Raw genomic sequence first — 23017 nt, 5'->3', positions numbered from 1 at the left:
TGTTGCGATCAGTTGTTTTGTAATGCACGCTGGTTTCAATGAGTCCATTTTTAACGTGTACTGTCACATCAAGATAGTTGATTTTGTTGTAGCTCATTTCATGTGTAAACTTAATGGGCGTAGGTAGATGGTTAATTTCGTTCATCATGCAGAACCAGTCATGGTTGTAAATAAAACCTCGTCTCCCGTCCATATGAGGAAACAATCATCGATATATCGTATATACCAATGTATATATCGGTTGTATGTTGGATTTTTAAAGAAAAAAGTTCTTTTCATCTTGAACATGTATACGTTGGCATATGCCGGGGCCACATTGCTGCCCATAGCACATCCTGTGTGTTGTAAATAATAATTTCCATCATAGTAGAAATAGTTCTTAGTTAGTATCAGTTTGAGCAGTTGCATATACAGATCAATGTTGAAAGTAAATTTGTCTTTGTTGGTATTTAAAAATTCAAATATTGCTGATAGTCCCTCTACATGTGGGATGGAGGTGTACAATTAACTTACGTCCATTGTACACAAGAGGCTTAGGGCCGGTAATTGTATTTCTTGTAAGTATTGAAGGAAAGTTGTTGTATCCTTCAAAAACGTTTTTTGTTCCATGACCAACGGTTGTACCAAGACATCCAGCATCTCAGAGACTGGTTGGAAGAGTGACCCCCTGGCAGATATGATGGGTCTGCCAGGGGGGTTGTCCATAGATTTATGCACTTTCGGTACTGTATATAGGAGGGGTACTATAGGGCATTCAGTGTACAGAGCAGAGTATAATTTCTGGTCGATAAGTGCATCCTTTAGTGCCTTTTGTAAGATGTTCTTTAGTTCTGTTTGATACTCTTGCGTTGGTACATTTTCCGTGGGTACATTTTCCTGTTCAGTCTTGAAAAATTATTTTAATCTTAATTTGCGCCCAAGTTGATGCAGATCTTGTTGCCACTCAAATTCATTGTGTTGGTGCATAGGAACAAAACTTAATCCTTTGTTTAGAACTGATAGTTCCATTTCTGTTAGGTTCCTTGATGATAGGTTAAACACTAGGTTTTGTTTGACTTGTTTCCTCTTTGCGAGCCTTTGGGTTTGGCCCCCGCGTCTGGTGTGGCTTGGCTTGTATCGGCTTTGGTCCTGGTACGAACCCCTAAAGGGGGCTTTTGTGTATTAGTGCTTTCATCTGAATCTGCGAATTGGAAATCACAATCGCTATTCGAATTGCCCACTCTGGATCTCTGTTCTCTTTTTTGGCGCCATGATGTGCGGTTTTGTGCTGAGAACTTGCGTCTTTGGGGGCCCATTCCCAGTAGCCAGCCGTAAACCCGGTGTTCCTCATAGTCTGTTTTAACCGTTTGTAGTTTTGTTTTTTGAATTTGAGCAAGTCAGTCCTGTGGGTTTCTATCTGTAGGCTGAGTTTCTGCCATAGGTGCATATGTTTAGAATCCTTCATAATGACCTCCTGTTCTTTATGTAAATTTTCTATTTTCTCTACCGTCCAATGGGATACTGGGCTTCACTACTATGGGGATTGAGACCTCCGCAGGAGAGACAGGCACATAAAAGAACTTTCAGTGTGGGTGCACTGGCTCCTCCCCTCAATCTCCCTCCACTAGTCAGTTTTGAAAAATGTGCCTCAGGAGAGGCAGTGCTTCTGGATGCTCCAGAGTTTTTCTACATTTATTTTCAAAGCTGTCCTGCTTCGTGGGTGTCAGGGGAAGGGTCAGTCCCCGACCTCTTCAGGTGCAGAGCTGACCCTGCTACAGGACAATTCAGTCCTGCGTGGGGCTTGTCACCGCACAGCATTGCGCTGTAGCGAGCATGCCCTCTAGCCGCCGCACACCCCTGACAGGTCTGAAGACTTCAGTGGTGAGTACAGGCTGGGGGTCCCACAAGGGGTCCCCGCAGCCATTTCTGGTGCGGCAAGACGACGGCTAGTAATGGCGGCTCTCCAGCAGGGACTGCGTGAACACCGCGTCTGGTAACTGGCATAGGGGTGCTGCCGCTGGACCACCAGGGACACCCCTCAGGTTATAATGTATTATATATTTTACACCTTTATTAATGTCAGTATAAATATATAGAAGCGCCAGCTCCGTTACAGGGGGCGGGGCTTCACTCAGAGCGGGACCAAGCTCTGCTGGGCGCGCGCTGTCACTTCCTGCTTCTTCACACGCTGCCAGACTCCATTACAGAGGGCTCCTCACTGGCGTGGTGGATCCGAGTACTTGCAGCACGGCAGAGACAGCAGGTTTTTATAGCGATTTAGCGCTGCTGCGCTATCTGGCTTAGTCAGACACTGTGTTGTTCAGATCACTGTGTTTAGCGTTACCAGCTCACCCAGATCTGTGAGTTCAGGTTAAGGGTGCACTTGGCTCCCCAATTGCTCTGTTTTTTTTCTCCACTGATTAGTTACAGAATACAGCATAAAACTAGCACATAGTCTGTTTTTCACATACAGCGGTGCGGTGTGTGCACGTGTGTGACTGCGTGGGGGTTGTGTTGTACTGTTGTACACTGCAGTACTGTCTCAGCATGGTGAAAAAGTTCACTTGTATGGTGTGTAGCACCAAGTTTGTGCCCAAGTCACAGTCCCAGGTTACTTGTGAGGCTTGTATGTCACCACAGCCCAGTAGTGCTGACACCCAGATCAGTGGGGTACCCCCACAGCTTGTGGGGCCGTCGCAGGCAGATGAGCAGGAGCCTGCTTGGGCTTCCAACATAAAGACCTTGTTGGATTCTGTGGCTTCACAGCTTTCCACTAACACTCAGCAAACGCAGAGGGTTCAGAGGGAATTGTCCATGTTAGCTACCAGGGTGGATATTCTTCATACCCTTAATGTACCTCCTCCTCCCGCACAGCCTCAAAAAAGGCAGGCTACTGCGATGGATCCTGACACAGATGATGACGATGAGGACATATTGGAGGAGGGTGAGGAGCAGGTTCTGCAGGAACCAGCTCCTGAGGCGGCAGTGCATGGTCCCGAGCCGCTTATCAGGGCCATTAGGGATGTTTTAGATCTCCCAGTGGAGGCATCCGCAGAAGGAGATCCTTTCTTCATGACTCAGAGGAAACAACCAGTATACTTCCCTGAGCAGGCGGAGTTAGAAACTGTTTTCAGGGCTGCATGGCGGAACCCTGATAAGAGGTTTACTCTTTCAAAACGGTTCACAAATGCTTATCCCTTTGGGCAGAAAGAAGTGGGAGGAGCCACCGGTAGTGGACTCCTCTGTCTCCCGCCTTTCTAAAAAGGTGTTGCTACCAGTCCCAGGGGTATCCACCCTTAAGGACGGGGCGGACAGGAGGCTGGAAGCTACCCTCAAGTCCATATATACGGCTAGTGGGGCATCCCAGCGCCCAGTTTTAGCCAGCTGCTGGATGGCTAAGGCAATTCATACATGGTCAACCCAGATTCAGGAAGGGTTGTTGGGTGACATGACTGTGGCCCAGATAGGTGACAGCCTGCGTCACATTCAGGATACCGCTAAGATCCTGTGCGAGGCGCAAAAGGAATTGGGCGCAATAAATGCGCGCAATTCAGCCATGGCGGTTTGAGCCAGACGGGCTTTGTGGCTGCGTCAGTGGTCTGCAGATGTAGATTCAAAGAAGAGTGTGGAGGGTATTCCCTTTACAGGAGAATGGCTGTTTGGGAGTGAATTAGACGGTTGGATTTCCAAAGCCACGGCAGGAAAGTCTACCTTCCTTCCATCAACTCCCACGGCTGCAAAGCGTACCTTCACAGGTGCTTCCCAGCAGTCCTTTCGTGGGAACAGGTTTCGCCCCAAGGCTAGGGGTGCCTCCAATGCCAGCAGGGGCACGAGAGGCAAGTTTAGGAAGCCTAACACCTCCAACACCCAGGACCGTCCAAATGCCGCGGCTTCCTCTAAGCCTGCAGCATGACGGGGTTTTCCCGCCACGAGACACTCTCGCGGTGGGAGCGCGATTGTTGCATTTCAGCCATGTGTGGGACGCCTCGGGTCTGGATTCCTGGGCCAGGGGTCTCATTTCTCTAGGTTACAGGCTGGAATTCGACAAACCCCCTCCCAGACGATACTTCAGGTCGGCACTTCCAGCATCCCAGGAAGATCAGGTGCTCCTTCAGGGGGCCATTACCAGGCTGCTTCAGTCTCAGGTAATTGTACCGGTGCCAGACACGGAGCAGGGCCAGGGATATTATTCCAACTTATTCCTGGTACCGAAGCCAGACGGCTCAGTAAGACCCATCCTGAATCTAAAGTCACTGAACCCCTTCCTGCGTGTGTTCAAGTTCAGGATGGAGTCCTTGCGCTCTGTGATCGCCAGTTTAGAAAGAGGGGAGTTCTTGGCCTCTATAGACGTCAAAGACGCCTATCTACACATTCCTATCTGGCCCCCACACCAAATCTATCTCAGGTTTGCCTTGGGGAACGACCATTACCAATTCCGGGCATTGCCTTTCGGCCTGTCGACGGCCCCGCGGGTTTTCACAAAGGTAATGGCGGAAATGATGTCACTACTCAGGCTCCGAAGGGTGAATGTAGTGCCATACCTGGACGACCTGCTAATAAAGGCAGGGTCGGCGGAGGCTTTAAGCAGTGCTCTCAATCTGTCCATACAGGTTCTAAGAGACCACGGGTGGATCCTGAACATGCCCAAATCATCGCTGGTTCCGACCCAGAGGATGGTTTTCTTAGGCATGATCCTGGATACATCGGAACAAAAAGTCTTTCTACCAATGGAAAAGGTCACTGCAATACAACAGCTGGTCAGGGAGGTCCTACTTTCACCTCTGGTACAGATCCATCTTTGCCTCCGGCTTCTAGGCAAGATGGTGGCTTCATTCGAAGCAATACAATTTGGCCGCTTCCATTCCAGGACTTTTCAACTGGATATTCTGACAAAATGGTCCGGCTCCCCCCTGCAGATGCGCAGAAGGATTGGCCTTGCAACAAGAACCAGAATCTCGCTACAGTGGTGGCTAGATTCATCCAATCTGTTGGCAGGCAGACGGTTCCAGATCCAGGACTGGATTCTGGTAACCACGGACGCCAGCCTGAGGGGCTGGGGAGCTGTGACACAGGGAGTCCGCCTACAGGGTCGATGGTCTCCACTGGAGTCGGGACTTCATATCAACAAGCTGGAGTTGAGAGCGGTCTACTATGCCCTGTTACAGGCAGCTCCATTGTTACAAGGCGATCCAGGTCCAGTCGGACAATGCCACCACTGTGGCCTACATAAATCGGCAGGGTGGTACCAAGAGCATGCCTTGCATGAGAGAAGCGTCAAAGATTCTGTACTGGGCGGAACAGAATGTCCAGGCCCTTTCTGCCATTTTTATCCCGGGAGTCGACAACTGGGAGGCGGACTTCCTGAGTCGTCACGATCTTCACCCGGGAGAGTGGGGCCTTCACACTCAAGTGTTCGATGCCATAGTGGATCTGTGGGGGCTCCCTCAGATCGACCTGATGGCTTCACGACTGAACCACAAGGTAGCAATGTACTGTGCACGGACCAGAGACCCAGGGGCGATAGCAGTGGACGCTCTCACCTGGACCTGGGAATTCCAATTGGTGTACCTGTTCCCACCTCTCCCATTGTTGGCTCGGGTGCTAAAGCGGCTCCGGCATCAGGGGACGGAGGCCATACTGGTGGCGCCAGATTGGCCAAGAAGGGCCTGGTACGGGGACATTCAGGCCATGCTAGTGGAAGACCCGTGGCGTCTGCCCCTAAGAAAAGACCTGCTCCTCCAGGGCCCGTTCGTCTTCCAGATCTTACAGCGGCTACGTTTAACGGCCTGGAGGTTGAGCGGCAGATCTTAGTCCACAAGGGTCTCCATCCCTCTGTCGTCACTACAATGATAAAAGCCAGGAAGCCGGTGACGGCTTCTCATTATCATGTAATATGGCGCAGATATATTGCCTGGTGTGAGAAGAATGACTTGCCTTCGGCCAGTTTTCGATTAAACAACCTGCTACGTTTCCTTCAGGCTGGTTTGGATAAGGGTCTCAGATTGGGTTCCTTAAAGGTCCAAATCTCCGCGCTGTCTGTGTTTTTCCAGAAAAAGATTGCGGCCTTGCCGGAAGTGCAAACCTTCTTACAGGGGGTTCTGAGGATTCAGCCCCCCTTTGTGCCTCCCACTGCACCATGGGATTTGGAAGTGGTTCTTACTTTCTTAAAATCAGCCCGGTTTGTTCCACTGGAGGAGTCTGAGCTACGACACCTCACTTGGAAGACTGTTGTTCTGCTGGCCCTAGCTTCGGCCAGGAGGGTGTCCGAGCTTGGAGCCTTATCCTGTCGGAGCCCTTACCTTGTGTTCCACAACGATAGGGCGGAACTCAGGACTAGACCACAATTCCTTCCAAAGGTGGTGTCAGGGTTCCACCTAAACCAACCTATTGTGGTTCCTTCTAGCGCAACACACCCGGATATACCAGATACCTTGGATGTGGTCCTCACCCTTAAGGGGTATGTCAAGCGCACAGCTAGGATCCGTAAGACGGACAGCTTGTTTGTGCTTTATGATGCGCAGAAGAAGGGTTTACCGGCTTCAACGCGTACCATTGCCAGGTGGATAAGATGTACTATCCAACAGGCTTACGCATCAGCTGGTTTATCGCTTCCTTTTTCAGTAAAGGCTCATTCAACCAGGTCTGTAGGTACCTCTTGGGCGGCTGCTCGAGGGGTGTCGGCAATGCAGCTCTGCAGGGCCGCAACTTGGTCAGGGCAACACACATTTGTGAAGTTCTACAAGTTTGACACCCTGGCCAGGGAGGATTCCCAGTTCGGGAATGCGGTTCTACAGCAGAATCCGCACGTTCCCACCCGTTCTGGTAGCTTTGGGACCTCCCCATAGTAGTGAAGCCCAGTATCCCATTGGACGGTAGAGAAAATAGGATTTTGGGTACCTACCGGTAAATCCTTTTCTCGTAGTCCATATGGGATACTGGGAGCCCGCCTCAGTGCGGCTGTTCTGCTGTCAGATCCTACTTCATTGTTAGGCTTATTGCCTTGTTTTCTATAGGATAATTATGACTATAGACTTGTTCTGGTTTACAGGTGTCCTCTTAAGTTGTTAGGTTTCACCTCTTTTATATGTTTTTTGTTCGTTTGGGTGTGCTGGATGAATCTCACCACAATACATTATCACATACTCCTCACATGCTCTCCTTCGGCACAGTTTTTGCATTAACTGACTAGTGGAGGGAGATTGAGGGGAGGAGCCAGTGCACCCACACTGAAAGTTCTTTTATGTGCCTGTCTCTCCTGCGGAGGTCTCAATCCCCATAGTAGTGAAGCCCAGTATCCCATATGGACTACGAGAAAAGGATTTACCGGTAGGTACCCAAAATCCTATTTTTTGGCGTATTTCGTGCAGAACTCGGCCTGCCTCTTCTATTACTAGAAGCATGAGATCAAAACTTCCTTTATTCAATATAGCCGTCCATCTGCGGCAAAACTCTGCATTTGTACGTCCGATTGTTGGGGAATTTCGAATTCTGAATCCCCTTGGGATAAGATTTTGTCTATAATAATCCGATAGTGTGGATCCATGCAAAAAATATTCTGTTTCCCGTTTGCGTAGTTTCAGAAGGGTGTGATATAGGTCCTCTGGTGTATCCTCCAAGCTGTTAGCAGTGGTATTCTCATCAAAGAGGATATTAGCTGCTTGAGCCTGTGTAAAACTCAATCTGTCTCCTTTGCTCAGATCAATATTGAAAAAAGGTGTGCTGTCGGCTGTGTTTGAGCTGTCCTCCATTTTTTTGAAGAGTTCTTGATAATATCAATTATATCTTTATTGAGCCAGAGCACGCCACCTATAATAGGAAACGCTGAGTGCCGGATGTTGGACAAAATATATATATATATATTATATGTACGGTTTCCCTATAGTACCCTTTTTTATCATACCAGGCTGCTGATGTGATGCATAAAGCTTACTAAGGAATGTGTTATTCACTTGTCAGAATGTGGATATGAACATGTCTGATGCTTAGATTTAATGATAATAAAGCATTAGGAGTGCGTGAGTGTACACACTGCGTCACTGTTGTAAGATATATTGTGCAACGTCTGACTGTCTAGACATCTTTATGTACCCAAAGTGGCTGATCTCTGATTGGATGCAGTTATGGCAATAGTCTTGTATTGTGCAATACCTTTGGTTGTATTGTTTTATGTTTGTAAATATGAATGAATATATATATATATATATAATCCAATGCAGCCGTCACTCTTGTGGATAAATTGCAGCCGGCCCCGGTGCCCAAATGAGAAAACCATATACGATATCCAAGACAATAAATGGCTGTAGGATTGTGTGCTCTGAAGAAGGGGGTCAAACCCCGAAAGCTTAGCCTTTCCAATACAATCTTGTTTATTCATTTGAAACGTGTCTCCGGAGTGCCATTTATTGTCTTGGATATCGTGTATATATATATATATATATATATATATATATATATATATATATATATATATATATATATATATATATATATATATATATATATATATATATATACACAAAAATGTACATACTATTTATGTATTTATGAACCGCCAGTGTCCAATAATTAAACAATGGAAAATGTCACACAGTAGGCCTCCTGTTTTAACCATTGCAGGCAATAGGGTTTTTTGCATTTCTGTTCTTTTAATCAATCAATACACACTATGGTGGTTTCAGCTAAGCAGCATTGGTATTATAGGTACCAAGCTGCTCCCATTATGCCTCATACACACTAAATGATAGGCGCCGCGGCTGATATAATTAACAATATTGTCCGCAGGTCCCGATATTGTGCATACACACTGAACAATATCGGTAAACTATATATTATTCAGTGATGTCACCGGGACCCAATGAACATGCATGTCGTGTGGCTATACAGCCAAATTGACCTGCATGTCAATCATCATTAACAATATTGGGTGTACACTAGATGATATTGTGAACAATATCACTCAGAAGCCTCTTTCACAATATCCTCTAGTGTGTATGGGGCTTAAGTCTCGCCATACTGAGCTTACATTGCTGCCACAATGAGGCTACAATCTCTGTGTGTTTCAAGCCTGGTAGATAACACTATTCTTACAGAGAAGATGTGATTGTTTCTTCAGGTACACTCTGTATTACATGCTATGGTATAGAATCTTATTCATGCCTTTATTACATGTATAGTCTTATTCAGGGCTATTTTTGTGCAGGCTCCAGCAGGAACTGTGGCCCTTATTCTAGTTCACTCTTTCTGACAAAATATTTGTTAGATGGACAAAATCATTTGCACTGCAGGTGAGGCAGGTGTAAAACCCCACCCAAATCTAATTATCTCTGCACAAGTAACACCTGCCTCACCTGCAGTGCACATGGTTTTGTCCATCTAACAAATATTTTGTCAGAAAGAGTGAACTAGAATAAGGGCCACAGTTCCTGCTGGAGCCTGCACAAAAATAGCCCTGGTCTTATTGCAACATAATTAGCCTCATGCCTACTCTACATTCCATATAAGCTCCATTGAAATTTGCCATGTATTTGTGTACTTGACATTAATAATTGTCACTGTAGCTGCATAAATCTGCCCTGCAGCCTAGTGGTGCAGATGATCCTGGATGATTCTGCACTTACCGTGCTGTAATTCTGGGATGCGGTTCATTTCCTGGTGGTCAGAATCCCGGCGTTCAAAATCCTGACGCTGGAATCCCGACCGCCGAAACTTTCTCCCTCTGTGGGTGTCCACGACACCAATAGAGGGAGAATAAATTAGCGGGATTCCGACTGCCGGGATTCCATACTGAATCCGTAATTCTGCCCCATTCTATTAGTAGAAATCATACTTGTTCTATATGTCACTGATAATCCTAATGATGCTGGAGCAGCTTGCTTAGTATAATTTCTGCAACATGGCTGTAAGTACCCTCCTAGGGCCAGTATAGATTTCTTAGCAGTCAGGAGAATATACAGATAATGTGGTATATCAATTTGTGCATCCTTATATTCCATTCATTTGGGGCTTTTACCTTTCAGATTTACAGTGCTACTGTTACAGCATATTAACACCTAATTTACCTAAAACACTCATGTTTAACAAAGATTTTCATTTGTTTCCCTTTATCTGTTTAGTGTCTATGGCATGAGTATGCAAATAAATGGGAGGAGAAAAATGTTTTCTGTTAAATTTGAATATGTTACTGTATGGGTAAGGGATTTTTCTATTATTTTGGGTGTTATGGGGCGAGGTGAGAGCTATTTCTAAGCGATCTGACTAGATCGCTTATAAATTAAGCATGGTAGGCCCCCAGCAACGGTGATGTGCGGTGCATGCAGTATAAAACTACTCTTCGCCAGTGTTCTCTCACCAGAGAACACTGGCCATGCAAGATTGCTAAGCACACATTGCTGGTGCATCGCTGTGTGCTGAGCGATCTGTGCTGAGCAGTATTTCTTATCAAGAGGCACCCGTACATCCATATTTATAATAATTTTAGTGTTTGTACATTGAATTGCTGTCTGTAGTTGATGAGATATACCTTAACAGTAGCAAAACCAGCTTCACTAACAACCAGTCCATGTCTGTAAGCTATGTACTTGAACAAACATATGGATCCGTATTCAATGCCCTGATGGCGAGCTATCGACACATAGAAGTGCCGATAGCTCGCCGTCAGGGTTTTCTATGAATCCTCGCCACTTGCCGTTTGCCTCCTCACCTGTTCCCTGAGCCAAGGAGGAAACAGCGAGTGTGGCCATTTAAACAGCAGGGCTCGCCACAAAATGTGCCGTCTCGCCGCATTGGCAACAAACCTCGCCGTTTAAGGGGATTCTTACCGGCCTCTCACGGCAAGGATTCTCCCAAAACATTGAATATGGCAAGGGGGTTTGACGGCGAGGATGGCTTATTTACAGCCAGGAAAAGCCATACAAACCCCCTCATCGGCCGCATTGAAAACCCCTCGTGGTGTAAGCAACTACTGAAAGTAGTTAAGAGAAAGAGAGTTCTACTATAAATATGTATTAAGTTTAGGTAGTGACACCGTTTTATTTGCTAATCAGTGCAATAGTAGAAAATCCTGTATCATGGATTGATATTCTACTTAAGTTTCCTTAAATATTCTAAAAATAATTTAAACATGAATGTTTGATTTTCTTATCTAAATTCTATTTATTTTCTTACAGATATGAAAAGGTGCCAGTAATTTTGGTTGGCAACAAAGTTGACCTAGAAAGTGAACGCGAGGTATCTTCCAGTGAGGGGCGTGCTTTGGCAGAAGACTGGGGGTGCCCTTTCATGGAGACATCGGCTAAGAGTAAAACAATGGTGGATGAGCTATTTGCAGAAATTGTAAGGCAAATGAACTATGCAGCCCAGCCGGATAAAGATGACCCTTGCTGTTCTGCGTGCAATATACAATAGCGGTTTTATGTAACTTAGGTAGACATGGTTATTTTAGCAGCAAGGGTTAAACAAAAAAATATTGATTTCCATAATTTTTTTTCATGTGGTTTACCCAAAGAAAAACATTGAGAAGACTGTGCAGAGCATCTAAAATGTGAATATCATTTGAGTAACCCAAGTTATTTTGATTTGTTGAATGACAGTTGAACTTGGCAGATAGAGCTGCCATAGCAGTAATTTATCGCCACGATCAGACAGGTGACATTTTTGCGAAATACAGAATGCTGAAGCACTGGAGATAAGACCGGTTCATGTCTGCTGCCCGGACTGGACAGAAACAGGCATAAATCTACACCTTTGAGCGACTTCCTATCTGCGTTTCAGTGCAAAATGACAATTATTCATTAATACCCCATCTGACAAGAAATACGTGAAGGATAATTAAGCAACTGGATATACAAGATGAAGACATAGGAATGTTAATGCACGCATGGATAGCCTTGCTTTGGAAAATGAAGCCATGTTGTATGCTTCCCAATTATCACGGACCCCAATACTCCCGAAGCTGTTATAACATCTGCTGTTCGTGACTGGTTTTTGTTTAGAAAAACAATTTGACTGAAAAGTTAAATATGGGGATTTTTTGTTTTTGTATTTGATGCTGACAGGCTTTAGTGAATGTTGCTGTGACAAGGTGCCGAAGTTCTGACATCATTTAGATTGACTTGAGTATTTATTATTTGCATGGGCAACTGCACACAAATGCAAATTATCTGCTTAATCTTGTCTGAAACTAACATTTCAATGGATTTACCACTTGGGAGCAGCAAATCAATATTACTGTCATAGAAAATAACACCCTCACTGCTACAATCTAGCATCTTCTAATATTTAGTAGAATAGTTTTCTTTTCTATTTGTGGGAATGAGAAGCAGTGTGAATGTACAGTATACGTGTATGTTGGTTTACAATTACTGTATTTCGGCTGAGGTTCCTTGTGTTTGCTCCACAGCGAAAAATGTGTGCACAACATTACCCCAGAGAATTGCTGTTTTTTTTTGGGGTTTTTTTTTGTGGCTCAGAAAAGAAATGTGTTGTGTCTATTACACAGAACAGGCATTGGATTTCTTTTTCCCTGCTTGGGACAGTAGGGTCTAACGAACTTAAAACATTTTGAAATTTTGCTTCTAATACTTAACATACAAGATTTGTTTACCTCTAAATTGCGTATTTCTGTTCTTCCTCAACCGCTCCAAAATAACAACTTTATTGCATCATTTACCAATTTATTTTTGTTCAGTGAAGTAAATATGAACAGAATGTACTGTTATCTAGCTACATCTCCTGTATTTTGTTTCATAACGTTACAGTCAAATATTGTATTTTGCACATGTGATTGACACCTCCATAAATATTTAAGTCATTTTCTAGCTCTGACAAGATTGTGCTCCATTCCCCTTGCAGTGTTTTGCAAGTCTTGTAGGAAATCAAAAGCTTACTAATACTTCTTTGTTTTGTTTTATTTTTTTTAAAGAAAAAATTAAATTTTTTTTAAATTCTGTTAATGGGGAATAGAAAAGTCTTCAAAATGGACATACGTACAATTCTAAATATCTTGCATTTGCCCATAATGATTCTATATTTGGGATATTTGCATGTAATTACATGGCAATGATGTCGCTGTCCATAATATCATTAGAGGAACAGGTGTTCTGGTTTTTGCAGCACACATTTTTCAACAACTGGCAACAAATAAACTATATTTAACTTAAATCTTGTTTCCGTCTAAATAAAAGGAGTTTGTTTTTATTGCCACACTGTTACAAGTAAAGTATATAATAAAACATTATAGTACTTCTTAAAAATTACTCATTCAGGTAAATTACTAATTCAGGGACTCATTCAGATTCACACTGAATGGATGGATGCAAGCTCTGTGGCCACATGCAACTACGGTAGAGCTTCTCCATTTGGTGGCAGCAGAGCATTTGCACGTACATTAATTGTTCTGCTGACAAGTAGGTGGATTTGTGGCTACTGTTTGTTGAGTTGATTGCATCCAGAGAGCCAGCTGATTTCAGATCAGGTACAAGGCTGGTGCTAATACATGCTGATAGTGTTGACGGCTACTTTTACATGGGGATGGATCGGATCTGTGGGTGTTCAATTAAGGCAAAGTTTCATATTTATTTCCATAAAACTCCAAATCTGCCCCAAAATGTCTTAGAACTTCTGGTCCTCATACTGTTTTTTTAATTAAAGTTTTTTTGCGGAAAAAGAAAAACAATTGGTGCGGACCGCAGTGGTCTTCTGGCTCTCAGAAGTGCTGAAGAGCTGGCGAGCTGCAGGAGATTCAGCGATGCTTCCACCCATAGGCTCACTGAAAATGACCTAGATTACAATATAGTCTCAGCATGTACAGTTATCCCAAAAAAATTAGGAGAAGGGAGAAAGGATGTAATAGGAAATTATGAGGCAAATCATGAACTGGACCTGCAAAATATATAAAATCGACTCCATTTACCCATTAATAAAACCTGGCAACATGTTCCTCATACTGTTTTTATTAGAAGTTTCGGTAATTTAGGCCGGTACCTTCCTTATAGCTGGGACCTGCCATATGTTCAACAATGCCCTGCATTTGCAGAAGATGTTGTCCGCATGGGTGGAACAGCACAGAAAATAGACTATGTAGCCAATTCGCTCATCTACTCAGATACAAAACAGTCGAGAACTGCTTGTAGAAGATGGCTCTTTGTGGTCAGGGTAGTGTTGTACAGAAGACATGGTCCAAAGGTTGTGGATGAGGGAGGGAAGTAGAAGCAAAGCGACTAATGGTGCTCATGGACTTCCTCTCTGGAATCATTTGTACCAGGCGTTCCCAAACTTGGTGTTAAAAGATCATTAACTGTTCAGGTTTTATATCTATTCCTGGCTCAGCACAGATGGTTAAGTCATCTTGACTGTGGTACTAATTAAGCCACATGTTGCAAAAGCATGGATATACTTTAAACGTGGACCATTGGTGCTCCCTGAGGACCAAGTTTGGAAACCACTTTCTTATACCATTTTCCTTAATCCAGTTGTAAAACAAAATCTTCTTTGTGTTTGTTTTATATTTTATACATCTGATTTCCATTGCTGAAATGTTTTATGAATATTTATTTCATTTAAAAAAAAAATTACAGCCTTCAATGTGCCATTTATATTCCACAACTTACAATTTCCTCTAGTAATTATTTTAATTACAAAAAAGTGTATTAGCAGTTTATTTAAAAATACAAATTTCTTTAAAAATATGCTTTATGAACATAATTTGTTCTGTAACTTAGATAAGTTCAGTACAACTGTGCAAATATATAACTATCATGTTTAAATATAAAAAATGACTTACTTACATGTAATTGTACATCTGAAAGTTCTTAGTGGATGACAATCCTGGTACTTTCCCTATCCACTGCAGAGGAGTTTCTTGTGTCACAATCCGAGTTACTAGAGACTCATATTTACCACTTAGGTGTTTGTCCAGGCTCGCACTGCGGTCCGCATTCAGATGTCAACAGTCTCTGCACCCCGCATCACTCCGCTTCTTTGCCATTACTCCACGAGTCTGGCCCACCATCACCATGACAGAGTTCCCTACAAAATTAAAACATAGGCACACCTATCTGGGATTCTATCACATGACCATTCCTCAGCCAATCCTGCGTTAACTGTCAGTTAATTGATCGCTGCAGACAATCACCTGGCACTGGCTCCTATAGAAGGAGTCCGAAAACCACTTCCAGTGATGTCCTTAGCCTTGCTGCATCCTGTACGAAGCTCCTGTTGCAATCCTTCTCTACAAAAATTTCACATCCCACTGCATCACCTGGCTCCTTCAGGTCCAGTTGATTTATTTTCTCCTTTGGTTAAAGTCAATTCCTATAAACAATCTGTGACCATCATCAAATCTTATTTACCGTCGGTACTCACCATTGATACCTGTCACCATCGTTGGTCACCTTCCTGTTCATCATCAGTATTTTCTATCATCATTGTGTTAACATCAGTGCATGCTATGTTAGCATCAGTTCTTACCAGCTATAATCGATTGATGACCTCAGTACTCGGTTACCATCATCAGTGTTTTCTAATATTAGCTGTCACCACTGGACTACCAGTTTCACCACCTCCCACCATTGATGGTCATCATTGGTTCCGGCCAATAACAATACATCTACTTCAGTTCCAGGCGATTCCTGATATAGCCTTCGGTTCCAGCCGATTCTCAGCGATTCCATCCGTTCAAGTTGATTCCAAGAAATGCTTCAGTTCTTGCCGACTTACAGTGATGTATTGGTTCCAGTGGACCTCCTGAGTTCTGAGTTTTTTTATTTTTTTATTATTAAATCAGAACATGGGGGTTCATGGGTATTTGGGGCCCATGTTCTGACACCTTGGGGGGGGGGGGGAAACAACTATTCAGTTATGATGTGACTTTTATGTAGGGAATCCATTTGGTTCTCCCCCATCGACGGCAAATGTATTCTATACCTACCATAAACCATATGAATCATCAATGGTCGAAGGCCATCCCTATCAGGGGGGAGAGCAGGAAAGCACATTCTCCTCTTGCTCTGTTCATTGGTTCACTCTGTTCATCTGTTTTTTTAACATCAGGTGATTGGTTAATAAATTTGATTAAGATGCGTTAAGAGGATGTTAAAATAATTATATGTAACAGAGGATATCATTTTGATACTTGGGGGCAAACAATTCTTTCTGCCTGTAGCTGACTATTGTACAGGCTTTGGATGATACCTCACAGACTCTAGGGAAAGAATGCTTGAATTGTATCACCAAACTCATCACCTCAATGACTGTAATATGATCACATCTACCGGTAGTTAATGTATCACCTTACAAGCACATTGAATGTTTACGGGGAGGATTTCAGGGGCTACCCTGTGCCGGCTCCAAGTGCGGTGAGTAGCCCATAGGCTACAATTGGCTACCAATATTGGGAATGTTTTGCATTATGAATAGTAATACACCTGGAAGCAATGTATCCCCCATAGAAACCTCTGGGGAATGCGGCTGCTGCTGGAATGGAGGGATCACAACAGGCAGATCTCGGCTGCAGACCCTCCTACATACATTTGGTGGATAGTTAATATTTGCAGCTAACACCCAAAAGTGGGTATCGGGGAAAATAGCCACAAATATAGCTTGATAAAAGGGCCCCATGGGTAGTATATGCTTTGATCTGTACACTTGGTGAGGCAATTGGTGTAATTTAATCACACCAAACTTTATGCCTCATGTTCCAAACATAGTCAAGTATCCTGCATTGAAGGGTGCAGGAATCCTCCATAATAGATTGCCATTGTACAATTAGCTGCGGAATATATTTAATTTACATGTATACTTACATGATGGCCTTAATTAAACTGCCCATATTCTAAAAGTCACAGATAGTTGCAATACGGTGCTGTAAAATGTGAAAATGAACAAATATTGTATTGCTGTGCTGTGCTATCATTAGTGTAATACAATATAGGTAATCATTCATTACAGATTAGTCTTGTTATTCATTTGTCATTTTCGTCTAATTTTAGACTACTAAAAAAATGTTTATTGCACAACTTGCTGTTATCAAAGGGAGAGTCTTCTATTTCCATCTTTGCACTATAAACCTGTGGGTGCAAAAAAAGAAATAATAAGAAAAAAAAAACATTGGGCCTTATTCTGGTCGATGCGTAAATTTCCGAATTCTTTCGGATGGCGTTTTTTAGTCGTCGCATGTGCCACGCAAGGTCTCCGTACTTGTTCTCACTAATACTGTACAGAAATGTGCACCGCATTCACTCGGGAGATATGGGCGTATTCAGGGCGTCATTCGGAAGTACACAGGGGCGTAGTTTCAAAGTGGGCTAAACTGGGCGTAAACATGGGCATACACGAGGGAGTACACTAATTCTGGTAGGCGTACATTCGGACAGCACACCGACTGCACACGAACAAAAAGGCAGGAAATATGCGGTCTTCATAAGCAAGTATTGCTTTGCGGACACCACTTGGTCATGCGCTAGGCAATCGGAACGCCCAATCAGTACGGGCGCACCTGAACCAATGTCAGCTGAACACAATACAATCCACTCCTTTACTCATTACTCATTAATTACACTCTTGTCATTGCTTCAATTGGAACCATTGCAGCTTAAATGGACCATTACTAAACACACAAATATTTGCTGCATTTTTGACACACATTTACACTGCAAGCAATGGACAGAACTTCCTATCACTAATATAAATATACATGTCACTTGTACATTTACCAATAAAACCACACATTTGGGGATAAAAATATAAATTTATTACACTAAGGTCAAACACAAAATTGAAAAAGCATGTTTTTTGACACATGCAACAAATTAAAGGTACCATACCAGGAATGTAGAAAAATAAATAAAAATTAACAAATGTATAATTTACATACATAGCCACAGCAGAATCATTAGGAACACATCAGGTGGCTTCACAACAAAAGTATAGCACCAACACTTCAAGTACAGCAGACGGTAATGGTAGCCGAAAGAGGGCAACAGGGGAACCAAACAAGACATTTGAACCGAGGGCAAATGTGGGTACCCTGTGCACGGGATTGGACACAGGAAGCTGACACACACAGCTAAATGAAAGATTTGGGAAGACATAACGGTGGAGATTAATGCGGACACAAGTTCATTTGCGGCACTTTTGGCCGTGGTAGGGCCCTTGCCACGTGCAGCAGCTGCTCAGCCACGGCCACGTTGGGATGGTGGGCCAGGTGGAGCAGATGCTGTTGAAGGGGGGGATGGTGTTCCCCCTCTGCCAGCAGGGAGTGCTGGTGTTGGAAATGCACCAGAAACGACTGACAATAGGGCCCTATTGGTGGTAACTAGCTCCACCATAAGCTCATTATGGTGGAGGAGGAGGTCATTTTGGCGCAGGGCTTGAACTGCCAGAACCTGCAGGCTGGCAGCTATGGACTGCTGGGTGCCAGCCATGGCCTGCTGGGTGTCAGCAATTGCCTGCTGGCTCCCAGCTATTGCCTGCTGGGTGCAGACAATACCCTGCATGACCTCCTCGGTCCTACGCAGCCGCTCTGATGCTAACTCTCCCTGCTGGTGAATCTGCCCAAGCATCTGCACCCACCTGTCATAATCCGGTGTGGCCGGTGGCTGCTGCTGCACATGGCTGCCACTGGTGGCAGGTGGCACTGACTCCTCCGGCTCCTCAAGAGATTCTCGACCAAACGGTGGGGATGCTGCTGAAAGAAAGAGAAACGTACAATTACAACACATTCCTGGAAAAATAGTACAAACCACTTATGCCATGCAAACAAATGACCTTCTAAAACAGAAACAAAAACGTCCACTGGGGCCTCACTATCCATGGTGCGGCTGAGGTGTGGCTTTGTTCCCACCGTTTGGTCAGTTTCCTCTTGAGGTTGGTTTTGAAGTCGTGCCACCTGCAACCAAAGTTTACATATTACTACATGTCACTCCTGATGTTTGCTGTAGCAGCCATTGCAATCTGCTACAGATTACAACATGTGCTTCATTCCACATAACTTACATTATATTAAACTATAAAACCATCCCTTAGAAGATACATTCACACTCACTCTACAATAACTATCGACTAAGTGAAATGGCAATCATGTCTGTTGCTCCTAGCAAAGTGACCGACCATTTACCAACTCCATCTAACATCTAATAAAAACATTACTGGTCTTGTTCTGCTCAAATGTAACACACATGAACTTGCCTCTTTTTCACGTGCTCCGTCTCACGAACTTGTGGAGCTACCGCATTAATCTCCACAGTTATGTCCACCCAAATCTTCCATCACCTTGTGTGTGTCAACCTGTCCTGTGGACACTCTATCCAATCCCGTGCACGGGGTACCAGTATGGCAAGCTCCTGCGGTTCGAATGCCATGTTCCTGCTGCTTGGTTCTTCTGTTGGCCTCTTTCAGCCACGGCCACCAGTCGCTGTACTTGAAGTGCTGGCCAGGCTACTCTGTTGGAAAGCCACCTGCTGTGTTCCCAATGATTCTGCTGAGGCAGAAGATGGCCCAGCTGCAGATTGGGCATCTGTAGATTGGCTTGATGTTGCTGGGCCAGCTGCCTGCTCTTCTCCCAATGGCTGGTCTGTGGTGAGGGGCACATAGGAGGTGCTGGAGTCCAGGCAAGCCATGAGTTCCTGGTACTCTTGGTCTCCCTCAGAATGAGAACCAGCCATGTTTGCAACAACATTTTGTTTTTCTAGCACACCTTTATATACTTTTTCTGTCATTGGCGTACATCAGCCACACCCTGCGTTCTTTGTGGCAGCGTTCCGTACAGCAGCGTACACCGTGCGGCGCTTAGGCCACGCCCATACCAGCGGACAAACAAAAGTTCAAAACCAGGCATACTTTCTAAGTCTGATTTTGTACTTATTGGCAGATTTGAACAACAATAAACACCTACAACTTTGGCCAGACATAAAATCTATATGTGAATGTTCATTTGTACTGTGCACTTGTTTGGTATGTACAACAAATGACACTAACCCATTCCATATGTTAATCCACTCCACAACTCAGGCAATAGTAATCAGTGCTTGCATCCAAATCACATGTGATAGGTCTCTCAATACTGGCTTGATGCTAGGTACATTTGAATCCACATCACTAGTGTAGGCCGGTATAAGGTAAGTGTTTACATGGCACCATGGCCTAATAATGGGAAAAGGTATTGCACTATTTGGTATGTTTCTGGTGTATTGCTTTCACACTAATAAGGCTGTCTAATTTAGTACCTTTGTAGAGTTATGTGTAACTGGATATTGTTGCACACTATTTCACCTGTTGTTTTCATCCATGTTTGGTGAGTATAATGGTTTCCCAACTTCTTTCACCCTGTCTGTTTTGTATATACTAAGTAATGCCAAGGTCAGCTCAGCGATGCCAACCTACGGCAAGTGTTATTTTGCGATGCAATGTTTTAGCCGTTTGTTGTGGCGCATACACGCTGTTAATGTAAAAATGAACAATAAAGTTATTACCAAATATCACTGTGAACAACCAATTACAGGACATGATTGCTTGTATTGCGCCATTGCTAAGATGGCGGCCTATGGGAGAGCAGCCCCATTCTCTCCTGCGGAGCTCAGGGCACTGGTCTCCGTTATGGAGAGTAGGCTGGGCCGTGCGGGGCCTTTTATTACAAACAGGCAGAAGCGCAGTGCTTATGCTGCTGCCCGCCGCCGAATATACGCCTGCACCCAGCTGCGGAGGACCATCGCCCAGTTGGAGCGGCGATGGTCAGACCTCAGGAGGCGACAGCCAGATTTGCTCCAGCAAATCAGGGCCAGGATTGCTCAATGTGAGTGTTTACACAATAAATGGTCATTTTTACATTTTTACTTTTTAAAGCCAATAAGGTAAACTGTCTGGTCATGACTTAAACATGCCATACACTATATGTGTGCTACTTCCTGTTTGACATCCAGTAATGTGGATATAATATGTAATTGTATAGGATTATTGTTTGTAATTCATACAATGGGCCAGATGTCACATCATAACTGCCATGTTGCAGGCTGTGTTTGATAAAAGCCAGTAAGGAGCTGATTAGCTGGACATTTATCTCTACTTATCACCTTTGCATTTATTGCTTGTTAAGGCTTAATACATCTGCCCCAATGACCCCTAATTGGCACTAATGTTTCTTTTCTCCAACACAGCACGGGATCGAGCATGACAGGCCCGGGAGGAGGCAGAGGCGGGGAAGGCCCAGGAGGAGGTGACGGAGGAGATGGTGGAGGAGGTGGTGCCGGAGGAAGGGGAGGCGGAGGAGGTGCCGGAGGAAGTGGAGGCGGAGGAGGTGACGGAGGAAGTGGAGGTGGTGGAGGAGGAGGTGGTGGCAGTGGAGGAGGTCAGGGATGAAGAGGAGGAGGAGGAGGAGGCCTGTGAGGTGGTGCAGGCGCCAGAAAGTGGTATGTATACATAATGAATCATTATTCATTTTTTCGTCTACTATTTGCTATGTAGCACTGGTGATTCAATTGTGTTTTACAATAGTATAAAGTCATAAAACAAACTGGGTACCAACAGACACACTTAGGGGTTAGATAGGGTGTCAAAACCATCCCTTTCATCCTGGACACATGTTAATTACACAGGTTCTGGGGATGGCTTTCAGCTCGATTTTAACTGCCACTGAACCTGTGTAGTTAATCTGTATCCTGGAATAAAGGGATGACGTGCTCATCTAAGGGTTACATGTCCCTGCTGCAAGCGTACAATCTGTAGCCTCATATAGGTGAATAGAGTTTACAGTTGATTGATATTTCTAAACTAGATTAAGTATGGCATAAATGGAGTATGGACAGGCGTGGCTTAGAATGGAGTCACAAGTGGTCAGTGCCCCTGGGCCCTCCTCTAGCTAGCCACCCCCTGTGGTTTGCATGTATTTTTGCAAACATAATTGTTGGTTGATTTTGTCTTAATAATGATTTTGGGCATGGGAGTTGGTTAGTGCTGCAGCTTCACCTACCTGGCATTATGACAATGATTTATGGAGCAGACCATCAGCAGCCAAGCCATGCATGATTGCACAAATGTACTGTGCATTCCTGAGAGTTGACTAAGTCCCATGTCACGTTGCATCAGAGAACAGACACTGAGAGCTTTTTGATGAGTTGTTATTGGTGGAGCTCATTACATGCTTCTCATAGCTTAGTCATGGGTGGGTTTGGATTCAGAAGGAGCACTAGAGGTGTTCTACACATATACTGTTTACACATATACTGTTTAATGTAAAAAAAGCACACAGACAACTTCTAACTGTGAACAACTATTTGTTATTTACATAAAATTTTGAAAACTCAAAAAAAATCAAATAAAACTTAACAGCAGGAGATCTGTTAGGTCCTGCAGGTCTGCAAGGACGAGGTGTATGTGGTTCCTCAATCGCAGGAGGGCCCCACGGACACCCTCATCTGCTTGGGTAGGCTCATCTGTGGGTATGTTAAAGGGTGTAAAATTAGTAATGATAATCATGAATACATTTAACATAGTCATACATAAATCTAAGAAATGCAAGGTGACGTGTGTGTGTGTGTGTGTGTATATATATATATATATATATATATGTATATAGAGACATATATAAATATATATGACACATACATCTATACATACATACATACTAAATGGAAAACCTGTTTTTTTTCCCTCTACCCTTTACTCTGTAGAACACCTCACAGTGTTCATTGTATAAGCACCCATACCATGAGATGTGATGGTACTTCATTTATTTTAAAAGCACCTATGCACACCCCCACTATCCACGTCACCCCGAAGCGTGGCGAGGGGATGCAGTTACGCATCCTCCTGACCTTTTGATACCCCCACTATTCACGTCGGCGTGGAGTTGACTTTCTAAAGTGTGGCGAGCCACCGAAGCATGGCGTGGGGATGCGGATTACTTTACATGTATTACGCGTCCCCTCGCGGGGCTCGCTGTGCTCGCCACACTTCGGGCTCGGTGGCTCGCTGCGCTCCCCACATTTTATAAAATCAATTCCGTGCTGACGTGGATAGTGGGGGTATGAAAAGGTTGGGAAAACGCATA

The 23017-nt window shown here is 44.1% G+C and overlaps 1 protein-coding gene across 1 annotated transcript in view; it reads left to right on the top strand.

Annotated features, from left to right (window-relative positions):
• The window catches only part of RAP2A (RAP2A, member of RAS oncogene family), a 36718-nt gene extending 23581 nt beyond the window's left edge, over nucleotides 1–13137 (top strand). The window contains exon 2 of the mRNA XM_083168770.1: nucleotides 11145–13137. Within this exon, the coding sequence (XP_083024896.1) occupies nucleotides 11145–11382 (238 nt within the window). The 3' untranslated portion in view covers nucleotides 11383–13137. The remainder of the gene's footprint in view (nucleotides 1–11144) is intronic.
• Nucleotides 13138–23017: the final 9880 nt, after the last annotated feature.

Source organism: Crinia signifera, chromosome 2, assembly GCF_055691185.1.
Source record: "Crinia signifera chromosome 2, ASM5569118v1, whole genome shotgun sequence".
Lineage (NCBI taxonomy): Eukaryota > Metazoa > Chordata > Amphibia > Anura > Myobatrachidae > Crinia > Crinia signifera.
The sequence above is the reverse complement of the archived record's forward strand: the minus strand, read 5'-3'. Positions and strand labels throughout refer to the sequence as shown.